Source organism: Lytechinus pictus, chromosome 6, assembly GCF_037042905.1.
Source record: "Lytechinus pictus isolate F3 Inbred chromosome 6, Lp3.0, whole genome shotgun sequence".
Lineage (NCBI taxonomy): Eukaryota > Metazoa > Echinodermata > Echinoidea > Temnopleuroida > Toxopneustidae > Lytechinus > Lytechinus pictus.
The window spans coordinates 15,217,501-15,236,935 of NC_087250.1; the positions used below are offsets into that span (position 1 = coordinate 15,217,501).

Genomic DNA, 19,435 nt, shown 5'->3' on the forward strand with positions numbered 1-19,435 from the left:
CTATGGAGATCCTCACATTGGCAATGCAACAAAGATGTGTGATGTCACTTGTGAACAACTCTCCCCATTACTTAGTATATATTTCTCTTAAACTGCCTTTTTTTCACATCTACCAGTAGAGCATATATTCTTTCTATAGGTGGGCATGTAATACAGATTTTTAAAGAATGCATCATGGATAAAGAGTTTGTATCACCATAAGAAAAAGCAAAAAGAGACATTTTGGGGGTATTTTATAGTCCATCAAAGGGAAAGTTGTTCACATGTGAAATCACACATCCTTGTCGCATTGCCAATGGGAGGATCTCCATAGCATTAGTGATTGCAATATTCAAATGCTCATAACTTTCTCATTATTGGTCCATTTTTGGTCAAAATTTCTTTGTTCTTATTCTTTGATATTTCTGTTTCGACACAAGCCTACTTGTTCCAAATGCTTCATTCCCCTTTAAACAAAAAGATTTGTTGAAAAATTGTATCTTATTAGATTGGATAGTGTGTGGTGGGATTGATGGAGGATATCTGTCACCATTACATGCAACAAAATCAAACTTTTACCTGAAGGCCGACATGTACATCTATTCCAGTGATCATCCATTGTTAATAATCATTTTCAAAATAAGATTTATACAATTCTTCTAAATGGTTCCTAGATTCTTTCAGTCATCAATCAACTATAAATGGCTGTACAACTTGGGAAATTATGATAATAAAAAACATTAATTTTGTCTGCGCTCTAGAAGTTGCACCTCTGTGAAAAACCTATTTGGATCTTTCTCTAGTTCACTTCTCGGCAGCTGATACCATGCAGAGGCTACACAATGGTGCTTGGTATCAATACACCCACAGGGCACTGAAAAGTAAATGCTTTTTCTTATCTCCATAGCCATTAATTCAACATGATAAACCAATACAGCATCTTTTTCTAGCTCGCTAAGCAGCTGATACCAATGTTGCTACAAAAGAGTAACATCAATACATACACCCAAGGTATTGAAAATTAAACCCATCTCCCTTACCATTGTAGGTGTTAATCCTATGTGATAAACCAGCTTAGGATCTTTTTCTAGCTCGCTGAGCAGCTGATACCAATGTTGCTACAAAAGAGTGACTTCAATACATACCCAAGGTACTGAAAATTAAACACATTTCCTTACCTTTGTAGGTGTTAATCCTATGTGATAAACCAGCTTAGGATCTTTTTCTAGCTCGCTGAGCAGCTGCTGCTGTTGCTGGAGCATGAGTGTTTCTTTAAAGGCTTTACCCATGAGTCTCTTAACCTCCTGCCCAGCACTGTTCGTCATACACATTGTGGTGTCCCATGCGATGGTATGGTTGCCATCAGAAGGATTCATCCATAATAACTGGAAAGGAGGTTATGATAAAGTAGGAATGACATTTGATAACAATATCATCTGACAAGCAATCAGATCTGGGCCCCGACTTACAAAGAGTTGCGATTGATCCGATCAACCACACCTATGGAAAGCCAACATCTAAAACTACGTTTGTTCAAAACATTTTCTAGAAATGATGTTTATTCATACATTCACTGTTTTCTTGACAATTCAGTATGCTTCTCTTTATTTTCGAAGGACATTGAGCTAATTTCCTTGAGAAAACAAATGATGACATTGATGGATTTCCATTTACTTGATCCGATCAATGGCCAGCAACGTCAACATCTAACATGCAAATTTGTTTAAAATATTTTCTAGATATGATGTATATTCATGTATTCATCATTCTCTTGAAAGTTCAGTGTGATTCTCTTTGTTAACTAAGGATATTGTGCAAATTTCCTGTGTGAAAAGTTATGACATTGATGGATTTCCATATAGTTGAGGTTGATTGGATCGATCACAACTCTTTGTAAGACGGGGCCCTGATCTGTATTTTTTTCTGGCTTGTAATTGGCAAAGAAACAGATGTGTTCAATTGTTACTATGATTGTTTTGGTTTATCATAAGCAATTTGTTTACAGCTAATATTGTCACAAAAGTTTCACAAATAAATTTCAGCTAAAAGAAAAAAAATTGAGAAAAAAGGATATAAGTTGATTTTTGACACAATATATACGTTTCAAGTGAATTTTTGAGAATATCCAAAACTGTAAGTACAGCAAAATTCAGCCTACTGCATGCATTATTTAGAAGTTTAGAGACAAAAGTCAAGGCTTATTTATAAATTTTGTGAAATGAGCATAACTGAAGAAAGAACATCATTTTTTGGAAAAACTGAGTGACACGTGTCTGAAGATTACGTCAGAAGCATGCTGCTTTCACCTCTATCTACTGCACACGTAAGGATAATATTTTCCAAGTACATTTGCATTGAACAACATGGTTTCATTTTCCTGGAAAAAATGGAAACACATACCTCATCCTCACATATGTGAAGAGGGGGCGGAAGGCGTATGAACTCGGGGGTAAAGGTAGTTTGCATTGGAGGCTTGGAACCGCATATCAGGGCTTCCACAACGGGCTGAGCTATTTGGGGGTCAAAGGTCGAGCTAAAGGAAGATAGAATGGAAGAAGTGGTTCGATATGTTGTTATTGCCTCGATGTCTGATAAAACTATTGTTTGCTTCTACTATCAATGTCAGTTCTTTGAACTGGGAAGGCATGATAATAAAAATATCAAAGCTTGGTCATCACAATCTTTTTTTTTGCATGCCTGATCCTGATGGCACTGTTCCATTTAGGAACTGGCATCTTGAAAAATTAGAAACATTCTAAACTTTGAACTAAATTTGAGAGTAGAATCTCACAAAATTACATTTCAAACCATAAGTGAAGAAAATGTAACTAAGGAATATAATTTAGTTTCCAGGATTTTCAAAATTTCTTCCTTGAATTTATCAGCCCCTAATATCCCGTTTAGATCTGCCAAAAATCTGGAGTGCCTCCGGAGGTTACCGCAGGTTGTTCTAGACGAGTCGTTAGATCTAAATGGTCTCGGCACAAAGCACGAATCTGAGGTAATTGAGAGGGAAAATACACCCTAGACAATCTAGCACAATCGCGAGATCACACGGCGTGATCCACTGTTGGACTGTAGAGCCAAACGGCCTTGGCGTAACTTGGAAGTCCTTTGTCTGAGGCATGACCTCGATCGTTGTGCAGCGCGCACTTTCTCCCATGATTGACATTGTGCCATGACAATGCAATTTGTGAGTCCAAGGGGAAACGATGTACCTCGCAATTACCGCAGATGATCTAAATGGCCCTTCGTGTTTTGATAAGGAATTTCATGCCGTGTTCACTCCAGATGATTGTCTAGTGTGACACGAGAGATAGATCTAAACGGGGGGCTATCGTGATGATAAAGGATGAACATGATGAAAGCTCAAACCTTTGTGACGGTACCTTATCAAATTTGTCAGCATTAGAAGTATAACCAGGTCATTGCCCTACCTGGCATCTGGGTCCGGATCATTCATAATGCATGACAAACCAGCCTTGGTCAGACTGGGTAGTTCTGATTGCCTTTCAGCCAGGGCGAGCTGGAGACCGGTGATGTCGATGTGAGGAGCATTCGGACCGGGGTCCATCGCAACGATCTGACGTGGAGATTTCTTGAAAAGCTAAAGAAAAACAAAATAAAGGGAGAAATAACAAAATATTTGTTTGAAAATTAATTGTCTAAAGAGCGTAAATCATAACGATAACAATGCAAAAAATATACATGTATACTTTTTGCATTACACATGTATGTGTATCAAATTCAGAAGACATAATTTGAAAGGCATTCTAGATGATGTCACTCGCTTTCCATACTCGAGTTTGATGAAATCAATCACATTCCATTGTAAATATGAATTTCTTTGTGAATAAACAAAAAAATCTGATTAAAAGTGCATGATCATACAGCTTTAAAGTGCTATCGACTTGTCGGGATGGAGAGCTAATATGTCAACATGGCAAGACGTTATCTTGCTATGTTGACAAACAACTCTTCATAAGTCGACTTAGCGCATTAACACATCTTACCATGTTGACATACAACTCTTTGGAGGTTGACTTGGCAATGTAACAAATTTATGATTTATATTACATTTTCTATCATCATATGTCACCACTGAACAAAGAGTGTAATCTGAAATGTTTGTTTTGAGAAGTAACTAGCACAAATATGAAATGTTTTTGTCAAGCTTTTATTTATATTTTTTCTTAAACATGAGGATTTTTAGCGAAAAATGACACCTACATGTAAATATTTTTCTGCTCCTGATGACAAAGCAATGTGATGAGGGGGCATGACATAGTCATTTGTTTGAAATCAAATTCGTCATGATAGCACAAATATGTTATAAGATACAGTCAAGTTTATGAAGTTTGGCAAGTGTCAACTTTTCTTTGAATTTCCTGGGTGTATAACTTCTGACCTAAACTGTATATACAAGTCTGGTTTGCACACATGAAAGAGCATCCAGACGCAGCCACCCATGCCAGAAAGAACTCAAAGTGAAATACAGTGTGACATTATTGTGTTCACATAGGTCTTACCTCTCGAGGTGGATTAGAGGTTGAGATGAGTTGAGAAAGAAAATATCTTTCTGACTTGCCGATCGGACCGACAAGGGTGGGACCACTGATCTTGTCCTCCTCAGTTCTTGTCTGTTTGAATGAACATATCGCAAAATATCATAATAATAGCAATAATAATAATAAGAGGCATTTATATAGCGCCATCTATCTAAAAACAATCTCTTTCAAGGCACATTGTTGTTATTATTATTACCCCGGCTTTAGCTCGAGCTGCCTTGTAGCGCTCAGTGCATTCAAGGAATTAATCCTGCTGCGTACCCATTCACCTCACCTGGGTTGAGGGCAGCACAATGTGGTTAAATTTCTTGCTGAAGTAAAACACGCCATGGCTGGGAATCGAACCCACATCCTTCTGATTGAAGGACAACAGTCGTAACCACTAGACCACGGCGCCCCCACAAATGTATTTGGTATGAACATAACTATTTCTCTGATATTCTGTTCAAACAAACCAGGGCCCCATAAATTACCCAAAATATAAATCATAAATTCAAATGATACCCCAAATTGTGAATGATGTAAAGTTCATGCATGCAATTCTGAACTACACAAATCGAGCTCAACCACATTTTGGGGTTGATTAAAATCTATTACAACTCTTTGCAAGACAGGTCCCTGCATAGATCAACTGATCTTATATTCTTCCGCTTTCATCAGATTTCCTTAAATAATCATAAAATAAGATATCATTTTCTATGTCATATGTAGGGAGAAATATCCCATGACTTTCAAAATGGAAGAATCACTTTTGAGTTACCACAAAATCTTAGGCTAATGTCTGCAGTCTTCCTAAGTGACCTGAATTCTTACTTTAAAATTTACAGGATCTAAGTCACAGTTGGGGAAAAGCTGTGAAGAGGCAAAGTAGGCAAAAGAAGATTGCCACTTTATGAGCCCTAACTAAAATAAAGACTTTCTGTACTTTCTGTACTCAAGAAGGTAAATTGCCAATTCATTTATTGCGAATTCGTCCACTCATCACATGGTCTACTTTCATTAGTCTAATGTCATTTCGTCCATCAACATTTTGTCTAACAACCATTTGGTCTAATAAATATTTGGTCCAATAATCACTTCCTCTAATCACCAGTTCATCTATTACCATTTTGTCTTATAACCTGTTGGTCTAATACCCATTTTCTTTTCATTCATTTCCCGCAATTAACACTTAGTCCAATTAGACAAAATGGTATATGGACTAAATGGCTATTGAACCAACTGGTAATTAGACGAAATGGTGAATTGACGAAATGGCAATTAGACCATGTGGATAGTGGACAAACTGATGGTAGACCAAATGATAGTAGATGAGTTTGAAATTGGATGAATTGGTTTTAGGCCAATCAGAAATAAACTCTTAAGATATTTTGATTGTGAGATATGTCTATCAGTGTTAGTTTATACAGTACGGTAAGTGTATTACAATGAGCGTACTCACCAATACAAGAGAGAAAAGAGGGGCGAAGGGGTTGTTGCCGATCGGCTCTGCACGATACATCTCCCATAACAAGAATAAGGCTGCTAGCCGCTGGGGTGGGGTCGGTAAGAGGTCAGGACTGCTCAAGAGAAGGACCTATAAATATAAAAATCATAAAATCTTATTAACAAATATCAAGAACAATGAAAATCTATAACGCAATGATCTCATTTGTAAAGTGTTGAAGGAATTAGGGAAAGGGAAGAGGTAGCAGAAGGAGGAAGGCGAAAAAAAGAAGGAGAAGAAGAAGGAGAAAAGGAAAGAGAGAAAAAGGAAAATGATAGAAAGGAATAGGATATAAAGAAGAAAATAAAAAAGTGGTATAAGAAAGAAAATGAATAATAAGAAACACAGAAGCAGTAGAATAGAAGAAACTAATTGAGATTTTGCTAAACTTCAGAGGGAGGGGTCAAATTGATCCCCCCCTGTTTGGTTAATGTTAAATCTTTCAACCATTAATTACCAAAATTTATTACAGTAGGCCTAACGGTAACTCCTTGAACTATATCACACTGAGCAACGAATGAGATCAACATAAATTCTAAAAGTGTATATCAGTGAATAAAATTCATTACAGAAACATCTGAAATTAAATCAATAAATAAAAGCTCTTCATGAATTTTGAAAGTACATTGTTTGTTACACATGGTCAGTGACTGAAAGTCATTACAGTAACTTTAATTACTTTAAGTCACTTACCATGTGTAATAAGCAATCTAGCATCTAACTTTACATCAAACTGCTAAAAATAAGAACTTAACATGAATTGTACATCACAATGACTAAAATCCATTATTTTATTTGAATAAAAGGAAACATCTGTAAATAAAGCTCTACATAAATCTTGAAAGTGTATTACACATTTTCAATGACTAAAATCCACTGAAATATTAAAATAACATTTGAAATTAAATCAAGTTTCTAATAAGAGCTCTACACAAATCACACATCAATGGCTAATTTTGATTACAGTAACACCATAAATTACATCAATTTATAGGCAAATTAGAGCCCCGAAAGAGTAACATGTTTACATAGAGTATCCAGCATGCACAAGCATGATAGAGTAACTATTGTCCCCAGACAATTGGGCCCATGAAATGCTTTGTAGGATCCAGGCCCTGTCTTACAAAGTTTTACGTTTGATCCGATCAAATGTAACTATATGGAAATCCATCACTGTCATAATTTTTTTCTCCAGGAAATTTGCAAAATGTCCTTTGTAAACAGGCAAACATACCAAATTGTCAAGAAATCGATTAAGTTATGAATATACATCATATAGTCTAGACATTTTTTAACAAATATGCATTTTTAAATGTAGGCATTGCTTGCTTTCCATATTATGACGTTGATCAGGTTGGCCCCATCTTACAAAGAGTTGCTAGATTGTCTAGGGTGTATTTTCCCTCTCAATTACCTCATATAAAAGGCAAGTTTGTTCAAAAGATTTTCTAGATATGAATCATGCATTCATTGATTACTTGAAAATATACTCAGCTTCTCTTTGCATACAAAAGACATTGTGCAAATTTTTCGCAGAAATTTTTGTTTACACTGATGGATTTCCATAGTTACAATTGATTGGATCAATCACAACTATGGAAAACCAGCAAAGTCAGCTTGATGTCTCCTTTGTTTACATAAGACATTTTGCAAATTTCCTGTAAAATTATCGAACTGATAGATTTCCATAGAGTTACGCTTGATTGGATCAATCGCACCTCTTAGTAAGATGGGGCCCTGTTGGATACACGCCTGCATTTACGTACCAGTGATGATCCGACTTTGAAATGTTCTTGTTTATTGAAGCTTCCATGAAAAGCCTGGGCAAGAGATTCAAATGACTTGTTGGCTGTCGCTTCATCCCAGAGCAACCTGATAAAGAAGTTAAAACTAGACTAATGGGGCATTGCAAGAAAATATTTGCAATAATAAAAATAATAGCGGTATATTTACCCAGGGTAGCCGCTTCAGTTCCGAAAAGTGTTCTCCCAGCGGGCCCTGCTATTATTACCCCGGCTTTAGCTGGGCTGCCTAGGCGCTCAAGCATTCAAGGAATTAATCCTGCCGAGTACCCATTTACCTCACCTGGGTCGAGTGCAGCACAATGTGGATAAATTTCTTGCCGAAGGAAATTACGCCATGGCTGGGATTCGAACAATCAATTGCAAATATTCTGTTGCAATTTTACGGTTGATTGATCACTTTTAACTTAAGCAAATCAGATTACACTCCTTATTTCATGGAGCAGATTAGCAATCAATCGCAAATTAGGAATTAATTGCACGGCATTTGCTTGATTTCGGGAACGAAAATAGACTTGCAATTGATCGCAAGTTTCTTGCAATGCCCCATTGGCCTAGTTTTGATATGGATTGATTTGAATTCATTTTTCCACCTTTTTATTTACGATTCATAAGACCGGTACGTACATACGTGATAAACAGTATAAATGGATTACAGAATAAATTTGAAAAAGTGAACAAATATCTATAGAAAATTAACCAAGTATTCAAGAACTACAGTACCAAGTACAATAATATATAGCATTTATGAGGCGCCGATTTATCTAGTTTCCTATTCAATGGCGCACTATATATTACCCCGACTGTAGCTCCAGCTGCTAAAGGCAATTGGTGCATTCAAGGAATTAATCCTGCCGGGTACCCATTCACCTCACCTGGGTTGAGTGCAGCACAATGTGGATAAATTTCTTGAAGGAAAACACACCGTGGCTGAGATTCGAACCCACGCCCCTCTCATTGAAAGACGAAATACGTAACCACTAGACCACGACGCCCCCACAATTGCACAAAACAAAAGTGGTGGAACCTTAATTTAAAGCAATGCTTGCATTTCCTAATAGGTTACAGACGCATATCCTCGATATGCGTCTTGCAACGTCGGCAAAGAACAATATGAAACAAGATGGCAACGTAATTAAAACATCGCCATGATCGCGACACGTTTTCCCCGTTATTCATGTTATTTCATATTTTCTCGTTTTTTTTAATGAATTCTTCTTAAAAATGAAATCAATGTCGTAGAAATGTTGAAAATGAATTTGTATCCCATTTACATGATTTAGGACTAGATAGATCTTTTAAAAGGAAAGTAGAAATCTCGGGGCGAAAGTTTTCTTTCATGGCTAACGTCACAGCGTGACAGCCGGCTACACGCACGACGTGATTCAATGGGACGAAATCCCTGCCCTGGACCTGGTTTCGTGGAGAGTAAGCATACGTTACTTAATGATTTTTACTCTCTAGTACTCCCTTACTAACCCTATCCACGAACTTGGTGGATTGGAGAGCTCCCCAAACTGATTCATTCTTTGAGTTTGACTGAGCTGAGCCGAATGAGACGTGTGAGTGGAAGGATGCAGAACTTTGCAGACCCGCCAATGCACGGTCCCAGACGTTCATATCCGTGCTGGAAAGGAGAGGGGCAATATTAACAGATAAACTGCATTTAACAATAGTGATGAATAAATGAAAAAATGAGCATACCCTGTTAGATTCACGCTGTCCTTTTTTGATAAACCTTGGTCCATTCTAATTTAAGAAATGTTGGCCTACGCCGTACGGCAAAATTCAACTCAAGTTCCCGGTGGCACGGCGACAGAAATGTAGAGCTTCAAGTTCACGAGATAAATAAAAAACGCCCTCTGTGGCCTGAAAGGGGCTGATAATCTGTCTTTCTTTGTTTCTTTCATTCTTCATATTTTTTATTTTCTGTTTTCCTTTCTCTCCTTTATTTTATCTTTCACACATTTATTCACCTTCCCATCCTTTATTTTTCCTTCTTTCTTTATTCATTTCAAAGAATGACGGAAACTTTTTTTTTCTTTTTTTCTTTCTTTCATCCTTCTTTTATTCTAACTTTCTTTTTTTTCCCTTCATTTTCTTTACTTGTACTTCATTTTCCCCTTCATTTTTTCTTCCTTTCCTCTCAATTCATCTCTTTTCTTTCCTCATTTCTTTCTCTCCTACATTCTTTCGTCCACCCTCCCTTCATTTTCTTTATAATATTTTTAACTCTAAAAAATATTGGGTAAAAATGCTCCATGAGAGTAATTATGTGTCCAACCAACTTTGGGCATTTATATTTATCCAGTTTGATTTAAATTTTGCCCATTCTATAAAGTAATTGCTGCTTATTTTTAACCTAAACTGGACAATATGCTTCCTGCATTGGGTAAAATACTCCTCAAAATTGGTTGGACACATAATTACACTCGTGCTGGTAAAAATTTTACCCAATAATTTTTACAGTCCACTCTAATATTGTGTAGCCTTCTTTGTTGATCAAGTCCATCCCAGAAAAAAGTTGATTTGAATAAAATATCAAACAAGAATAATACTGAAAACTTCATCAAAATCGGATGGAAAAAAGGGAAAGTTATGACATTTTAAATTGTCTCAACTCAGTGATATACAAAGGAGAGAGTCGATGATATCACTCACTATTTCTTTTATGTTTTATTGTTTGAATTTTACAATATTTCACTTTTACGGATTTAAATATTATGACCATGCATCTACTTAATTTAATTGAACCACAAAATGTTAAGACACTAGAATTCCACATGTTCAGGGAGGAATGAAAAATTTTCGGCATGACAATGAGGAGAAAATTTAAATATTTCATATGATAAAATACAAAAGAAATAGTGAGTGGGTGATGTCATTGGTCCCTTCATTTGCATACTGACCAGGATGGGCATTTAGCAAAATTTAAAAATGTCATAACTTTCTCATTTCAGATCCGATTTTGATGAACTTTTTACAGTGTTATTTTTTATCCTTGTTTGATTTTTCTCTTTCTATTCAAATATTTTTTTTTGTTGGGGTGGACCTGTCTTTTAAGGCCTGGCTCGGGCGATCTGGCTTGGTCGATCCGCTCGTGTAGCGTAATTTGTCAATAATTGTCCCGTATTTCATTTTGTGAAATCTGGTCACCCTGGCCGGAGAAGGAAGGAATGGAAAGAAAGAATAAGGGAAAAGAATTAGAGGGATAACAAGAAAATATAGAATGAAAGAAAGGATGAAAGAGAGGGAGGAATGAAGGGAGGAGAGGATGAAAAAAGAAAGAAATTAATGGAAAGAGAGAAAGAACAAAAAAAGAAGAGGAAGGGAGAAGACAGCAAAGAAATTTTTAAAAAGAAAATTGATTATAAAGAAGGGAATTAAGAGAAAGAAGGAAAGAAATGAAAATGAACAGAGAGAATTAAGGATCAGGTAAGAAAGCAAGGAAAATTTTGAAATAAAGAGAGATGGAACAAAAAAGGCAAGCAGGAAGGATAGAAGGATGAAGAAAGAAGGATAGAAAAGTAAGAAAAATGAGATGTATTAATTATGTTTTGTTCAATATTCTGAAATACGGGACAAATAGGCGTCCCGGGGAGGGTTTGTCGGGACGCCGGGACAAAAGAGCAAAATACGGGACGATCCCGTGAAATACGGGACGTTTGGTTAGCTGCTACACCGGGTGACCCCCGTTTCTATGCAGGTGCTAATTCCGACCATGTGGTGAGTGGACGAGTTGGCAATTTACCTTTTTAATAACAGTAATTTGATCCGGTAAATCTTCCTTAATTTGTTTTTGTTATCTATATATTATATCCTTATATGTTATATTATATCATTTTATATTTTATTATAGGCCTATTATATCATATTATACATACCCTATTTAACAAAACTAAATTTTCATTAGGCAAATTTTTATGTTCATCTTCTCCAGATAATAGGATTTGTATAGGAGGGGATGTCATATTTAATAAGAGCTTCTGCTGGTAATAAAAATAATACTAATGATGATCATAATAATCTAAACGATGATCATAATAAAAATGGTAATAAAGAATATAAATGTTAATACAATTGTATTGATCGTTACGCCTATAGTGTTAACAATGTTAATCCTTTTTTCATGATTACAAAAAATGCTCGGAATGTTTACTTTGTATGTGGGGCGTTGTGGCCCAGTGGATTAGTCTTCTGACTATGAAACAGAGGGTCGTAGGTTCGAATCCCAGCCATGGCGTAATTTCTTTCAGCAAGAAATTTATCCACACTGTGCTGCACTCAACCCAGGTGAGGTGAATGGGTACCCGGTAGGAAGAAATTCATTAAATGCTTTCCTTTGGGCGCCTATATAGGCAGCCCAGCTAAAGCCGGGGTAATAGGGCCCGCTGGGAGAACAGTTTTCAGAACTGAAGTGGCTTCCCTTGGTAAATAATACCAACGTTATTATTATTATTATTATGTCTTATTAGGCCTACATGAAATTTCCAAAAGTTTAAGCTCGTGAGTCGCTCGCAACATCTCACAATGATGCCCTTTTAACAGTAATTAGGTCCATGATTGACCAAAAAGCGAGTTTTACAACTTCAGATTTGAATTTTTCCAAACCGCTTGCTCGCTACGCTTTCTCGCGAAAAATAAAACCTAAATATATATCTTATCAATCAGAAATCAATTAAAAAAACTTTGCTCAACTTAATTACTAAAAAACACACAACTTCTTTACACAGATGATAATCTCATGGTGGAAATATCCATTTGCACCAAAATGCGATATCAAAGTGTCCGCTGAGTCTGTCCGCTCGCTTCAGGTTGGTGATTTATCGATATGAAGTAGAGAGAGTGTGTGTGATTTTCTAAATATTTCTTTTTCAAATTTTTTATCTAGTTATTATTATTTTTGTAGCTGGGTACGTGTCAACAACTCAGAAAAAACGTCAACGCCAATTTTTTTTTTTCAAAGGTGTATTTTCCCGTCCGAAATTAATGTCTGACAAATTAAGAGACAAGGGTCAACACAATTCTGCGGGGGGGGGGGGTCTGCTCGACTGCTTCTCAAACACCTGAGGAACGCTATTACAAACGAACGTAGACATGGTAGAGGGCAACAATTAACACCGACAACATGTTAACTGGAGGTTAAGTCCCCAAGTAAAGGCCACCCTCCCCCTCCATTTCGTAGAAGCACCCCTGTCTCGGCAGTATGTAATAAAGTTCTTATTGTTCAAACACAAATCGTATCAACGATAGGTAAATGCAATCAAAATGATCCATAAACAGGTAAAGCGCTAGGCGATGTAAATAATATAAATTCATACCGTTCTTTGGATCGTATAATGTTCAATGGACTTTGAGCATTGTTTTGGAGACAAAAATAATGATATATTGTTCAAACATTGGTGACGTCACAAAGGGGTGACAGATTCCCTTTGGTTGTTTATTTTAAAAGGGGTGGGGAAAGAAGAATTAAAATGAAAGAAAGGAAAAAATAATGAAGAAGATAAAAAGGATATCTATTTATGGACCGTATTACTCTATAAACAAACTATATGGCATTCACTATTAGGTCGAATTGCATGCCCCTCCTTAGCTCCCTCCCCTGAAAAAAATATCGTGCCACTGTCCCTGATACAAATGGCCTTTATGGGAACCGGATGCGCCAGCATTTTAACCTGCATTATATTTTCGATGTTGCAAATGTAAAACATAAACACTGATAAAGAAATAATTATATAGGAATTACAAAGAAGTAAATACGAGAGATATCGGTAAAATAAGTGAAAGGTAAAAAATTACGAGTTGAGTTGAAGAGGGAAGAAGAAAAATGAGAAACGGGAGAAAGAGAGTTAAGAATTAGAAGTAGAAAGAGGATGAGGCGGTAAAGAAGGGAAGTGAGGAGAAAGAAATGGGAGGAGGAGAACCAATAACAAGATAATATAAGGAAATAGAACAGGAATTTTAAGGAGAAGGCAAACATAAAGGGAGAGGGAAAGAAACAATTATAAATCATATCTTCAGGCATACTTCCGAGTTCAGACAACATACTAAGATGGATTTCTTTAACTACGGTCTCTTTATAGGGATTTAGACTTGCAGAGCTTCAGGGCTGCTTTTTTCAGGCTCGAGAAAGAGAAGGACACACAAAGATAGAAACAAGGAGACTGGCATCCATACAGTCAGACAGTCACAGACAGAGATATACTTAACAATTCGTTCCTGTTATCGACCATGATTATCTTCGTATTGATTGTATACTTAAACCCCTGAATATTGCTACAACCAATATCACCCTTTTCTAGGAAGCCTGTAACAGTAGTAATAACGCAATATGTATATGATAAGGTTAACGATATGCTAAAATTAACCTTTGATAACCGCGACATTATGTCAACATTATGAACGATTGTCAGAAAGACAAGTGTAGACCAGTTGGAATTACCAGATAGCTGTAAGTCTATACCAAAACAAGATGGCGGAGCAGATCGTCTCCTGGCTTTTGGACAAGGGCGCCAGTATCCTGTCCGATGACCAAGAGGAAAACTCGGACGTCTTGCTGAAAGCGATCAAAGATGGCGACCTTAACATTGTTAATCTAACCCTCGGGGTTGTCTCGGACATGAATAAAATGAAATTCGAGGGAGAGTCTCTTCTTAGCATCGCGGCTTTTAGCGGACAAACTGCCGTGGCAAAGGTCCTTGTCAGTAAAGGGGCCGATATTGAGGGGATGGACGAGGATGGGCTGACACCGTTGCATGTAGCTTCGAGAGAAGGACATTTAGAGGTAGTTCGGTTTCTCGTCTCGAAAGAGGGAGATGTCAATCGACAAACCTACGATGGGATGACTCCACTTGCAATGGCAGCAAAACGAGGACATCTAGATGTTCTAAAGTTCATTGTCGGCCAAGATGTCGAGATTGACAAGGCCGACAAGGGTGGAAGATCACCCCTTCTCTGGGCAAGCGCTCGAGGGCATCTATCAACAGTCAATTATCTTCTTCACGTAGGGGCAGATCCGAACAGCGCTAAGAAGAATGGCTGGACGTCCATGCATTATTCCATCTTCTACGACCATCTGGACGTCCTCAAGAGTCTTGTAAATGCAGGAGCTGACGTCAACATGCCAGACCAAGATGGGACCACGCCTCTTCATGTTGCTTGCTACAACGGTCGTATACAAATGCTGAAGTATTTGCTGAGCAACGGAGCTGATCTTCACAAAACTGAGTTCGATGGGACGTCAGTGCTCCACTCTGCTGCTTCTCAAGGTCACCAAATTATTGTCAGTTATATTCTACGACAAAAAGAGGTACCGTGTTGATATCAAGTTCTTTAATATCACATACAATATTTGCATAATATGATTTCTATTTATGAATGCCTGTGTTTAATGCTCCCTTTATACACGCAGCGAATGTCAACTATATTTTTTCAAGGTACGGTGAAAATATCAAATAATTGCATTTCGATAGTATTATTAAAATATGCGAATAACTAAAGAAAAGTAGAGAATTTTTAGCCTTTCCTTATATAAGCATTGATAAAGAACAAGTCCTAATAATCCAATGATACTCCTTCTGATTCAGTTGCCCAAACTTATTAACAATTTCAGAGTCATTTGAAAATTGTTTATTGTTTAAGATATGTTGCAGAAGCTTATTCTTAGAAAGGGAGACTCATAAACAAAAGCTTGCTTCTCGCACGCAGGGTAGGGAGCTCGCGAACAGACCAGACGCACGAGGGGAAACACCTCTGCACGTCGCCACCTCTGAAGGTTCGACCTCTATCATTGATGTCCTGGTTTCCAATGGAGGTGACCTGAATGCCCAGACGTACGGAGGACAGACCTGCTTACATCTTGCTGCTACAGAACTCCGTGAAGGATCTACCGAGATTGAAGTCACCAAGGAACTGTCAAAGGTATAGAGCGTCCTATGAATTTTAAATAACATGTCTATCAACAAACGTAGAGGGCGTCAATTAACCCTTCGCAGTTGACGCCCTTTACGTTATGTTATACCAAGGTTGTTTTACCTGACTGCTAAGAAAGCACGAATGCCTGTGAGCAAGCAACCAGGGGACCAACGGCTTAAGGTCCTCTCCGAGGGACCTGGTAATGAGGATAAATGCCTTACCAAAGGGCACTAGCGCACCTCTTGAGACTCGAACCCGGGTCACCGGAATCCGAAACCCCCGCTCTACCGACTGAGCTATCGCGCCTCCCTAAACGTTCCTCGACGTTTATTGTAACAAGTGTGTGTGGGGGTGGTTGCGTGTTTGTAAATAATTATGTTTGGTCAAAGGCATGGATAGATTTTCTAAGATGGGATGCTTTTAAGAAAAACTAGACCAATGAAACCAGACGATCCGTTTACTCTACAAAGTAAATGGGTATCTGATTTCAAGCCCGAACGATCGAGTCTATGAAATAGTTCATTTCGAGTATATCAAGAGTAACAAAATAATTTTGGGGTATGTAAAAAAAAAAAGATTTTGGTCAGTTTTCATTCTTTTCAGGCACTTTCCCCAGGTTCGGGTGTTATTCCGGGATGTGAATTAAATATGCATCCTGATTGGCTAATCTATCTTTAACTGCTAAACTCAATTTGGCCAAGAGATAAAACTGGGTTATTATCCATGTACCTAAGTACAATTCATATATTTATATATAGTTTATTTTTATAATTAATTGCTTAAGTTGATGACCGGAAGTTCAAAGGATACCCTCGCACCAGTCGAGGCTTTTATGAAGCATTTGATTCAGAAGGGTGCTGACGTGAACATTCCAGATAAAGCTTCCAAAAATCCTCTGGATTATTTATCACGCAGGATGGCTAATTTGCTGGTTGGGTATGTATTGATTATATTACAATCTTTTTCAACTTTATCATGATCAGATTATAAAGAGTCGGTTTTGATAGCCTCACCTAATCAATCCATTATCTAAACTTGACGAACCCGAAGAAAGCCGATGTCGTTGAAATTCTGTTTCGCTATAGGCCCATTTCTAGTCTGTACCCTATACATGGTCATAAAAAACTTCTGCCTAATGACATGAATGGCTTTTATTAGAGTTCATATACAGTATATGCCTAAGATCATCTTTAATTATTTTATTTTTTACACAAAATCAGTTGATGATTGTAATGAACATCTTCATAAAATTGATTAAGGAATCAAAGTGATTCATCGACCGTCAATTGTGATGTGCTCTTAAGAGAACCTTTATTATCTATCCGTTATTCTGGACATTCGAAGGTTAAGATATTTCTGTGCATCAAGTTACCTTGTAATAGCTAACAGCAACGCGGCTTTTAGTTTTTATTCTTGTTGGGAACTTTACTTTACCTTTTATGAGGATTAGGTTGGCCCACGTTCTTTGTCGACCAACATCCATTTACTCATCATGAAAAAATAGCCAAGAAACCCGAATAAGGAAAGCATGAAAAATGTCCAATGTCTATAACTAACATATGTATCTGACGTCATTATGACAACTACCATTACAACCTTGTTTGCTTTTTGCTTACCCTCTACAGGGAACAGAGCCGAGCACAAGACGGGCGCCCTCCAGGAGGTGCTAAGGTTGACCAGACAGCAAAAAGAAAGGCTGGTTCGTCAAGATCATCATCCACATTGAACGAAGTGGTCTTATACCAGCTGTCTGAAAACATCCCGAATGAGTCAGTCCTGGCACTAGGTCTTAAATTAGGAATCGCCCAAGCAATGGTCAAACGGTTTGAGCACACAAATCATAAAGGCTCTGAAGTGACATGCTTAGGAACAAATGCCATGCTTTACCATTGGTTCAATAACACGACAAGTGTAGAGGGACTACCAACACTCAAAAGCGCCCTTCAGAAATCGGGTTTAGCCAGACTGGCGGAGGAACATCTCCCAGAAGGGAAAACAAATTAAAACTTGTCAAACTAGCCGATCCACCTGACACTTTCCTTCATATTGAAGTAGCAAGATTAAAGTGGTCAAAATGTAGATTGGACATCCCAATTTGTACATGTTGTAGTGGACGTCGTATTCTTAATAACTCCAGGTCAGAATGACCGGGTGACCCAGAAATCAGTCAATTTGTAAGGATTAAAACGGAATCGTCGTTGCATTAAATTTTGAACATCTAAATTTATTCTGGATTACTTTTTAACCGAGATGATATGTGGGCCCAACCGGATGAAATCCGGTCCGTCTCTTAAGATTATTTCAAAATTGTTCAAGTAAAAACTCCTTTTCACACCATTCGTTTCAAATAAGATGATTTGTATTATATCTGCTTTGCAGGGCACATATTCTAGCAATGCCAGACGAAAAACGCGACGGGGTTGTTCACATTCCTGTCATTATTCCAGTGGATTTTGTGATGGATATTATATGCAACAAAATTCTAAATAGTTTACGGTCAGTGCTGCGAACAAAATATTTATCCATGACCTGATGATAGTTGGTTATTTATACGTCGCAATAATTTATTGTTTGCAAGTACTGGTCTTATGCCTATATTGTAATCAAATATCGAAGAGTTTAAAAGAACGTGATTGGTGTAAACTCAGGCTTTTCTGTCTGCTTATTACATGTTTTGATACTAGCTATTTTTTGTTAATTATGGTATGTAGATCAGATGTTAAGATTTATTTTCAGTTACCCTGTATATTAGAAACTATTAAGGTCTTGGTAGTTTTTGTCGACGAAGGGATATATTAAAACACTAATTGCTTTCAACAAGGCAAACATGCATAAGTATATTTTGCATTTTCACGAAATAGGTGTGACTGTCTGAATTATTCAAACCTAATGTGAAAGACGTAACAAAAATCACCTTTGATGGAATCAGGAAAGAGTCAAAACTTTGATGTCATTTGTAATCTACATTTTCATATATTGAACATTACATTCGATTCCATCATAACTCCAGTAAATTTGCATTAAGTTTCAATCATTGAGATTGAGAGTGTACTTTAACATCTAACGTAGATACCTGGATCCCGTTTCATAAAATAAGACTTGTTATAATAACAAAAGAAAAATGTCTATAACAAATTCACCATCAGCCAATCAGATTGGGGTATTTTAGTAGCTTTTAACAGTTATTGCACATTTGTGATTATCGCATTCTGATGAAACGGGGCCCTGTGTCTCCAGTTTAGCCTATCTTTAAACGGGTCTATAAAGCGACAGAGAGGGAGACAGACAGACACGGACTGATTTAAAGAGAGAGGGGTATAGGGAAAGGTGGAAGAGTGGAGGGGGAGAGAGAGAGAATATATATATAATTAGAGAGAAGGGGAGAGGGGGTAAAGAGAGTGAACATAGAGTGGGGTGGTGGAGAGAGATAGAGAGCTAGGAAGATGGAAATGGAAGGCGGGAGAGAGCGAGAGAGACGGAGAGAGGAGAGAGAAAGTAAGAATGAGAAGACGAAGGCAGTACTATGGCCCGTGTTATGAAGTCAGGTTTAAAATTGTGGTTTAAGTATGGATAGACCATTGTGACATAAATCACTACCAGTAGAGATATGATATTTCAACTCATTTGACTCTAAAATCATTCTCAATTGTCTAGAAAGTATGAATAAGCTGTTTTCACCATCAAAG

At 37.4% G+C, this 19,435-nt stretch overlaps 2 protein-coding genes across 3 annotated transcripts in view; one reads left to right on the plus strand and one right to left on the minus strand.

Annotated features, from left to right (window-relative positions):
• Positions 1-9,706, minus strand: part of LOC129263721 (CCR4-NOT transcription complex subunit 11-like) — a 19,917-nt gene extending 10,211 nt beyond the window's left edge. The window contains exons 1-7 of one of the 2 annotated variants that reach the window (XR_010293907.1): positions 9,540-9,704; positions 7,800-7,905; positions 5,989-6,123; positions 4,509-4,619; positions 3,417-3,586; positions 2,380-2,512; positions 1,158-1,364 (exon numbers count right to left, since the gene is read on the minus strand). Coding sequence is in view for 1 of the 2 variants with exons in the window: in XM_064101031.1 (XP_063957101.1) it covers positions 1,158-1,364; positions 2,380-2,512; positions 3,417-3,586; positions 4,509-4,619; positions 5,989-6,123; positions 7,800-7,905; positions 9,540-9,583 (906 nt within the window). In the remaining variant the exon portion in view is untranslated. Of the gene's footprint in view, positions 1-1,157; positions 1,365-2,379; positions 2,513-3,416; positions 3,587-4,508; positions 4,620-5,988; positions 6,124-7,799; positions 7,906-9,539 lie in introns of both variants that reach the window. The other variant, XM_064101031.1, reaches the window with a different exon arrangement.
• Positions 9,707-13,876: 4,170 nt separating this feature from the next.
• LOC129263226 (serine/threonine-protein phosphatase 6 regulatory ankyrin repeat subunit C-like) lies at positions 13,877-18,604 on the plus strand. The gene is made up of 4 exons (XM_054901145.2): positions 13,877-15,144; positions 15,543-15,755; positions 16,534-16,685; positions 17,375-18,604. The coding sequence occupies exons 1-4, from the start codon at positions 14,308-14,310 to the stop codon at positions 17,751-17,753; spliced, it is 1,581 nt and encodes a 526-aa protein (XP_054757120.2). The 5' UTR covers positions 13,877-14,307; the 3' UTR covers positions 17,754-18,604.
• The last annotated feature ends 831 nt before the right edge of the window (positions 18,605-19,435 follow it).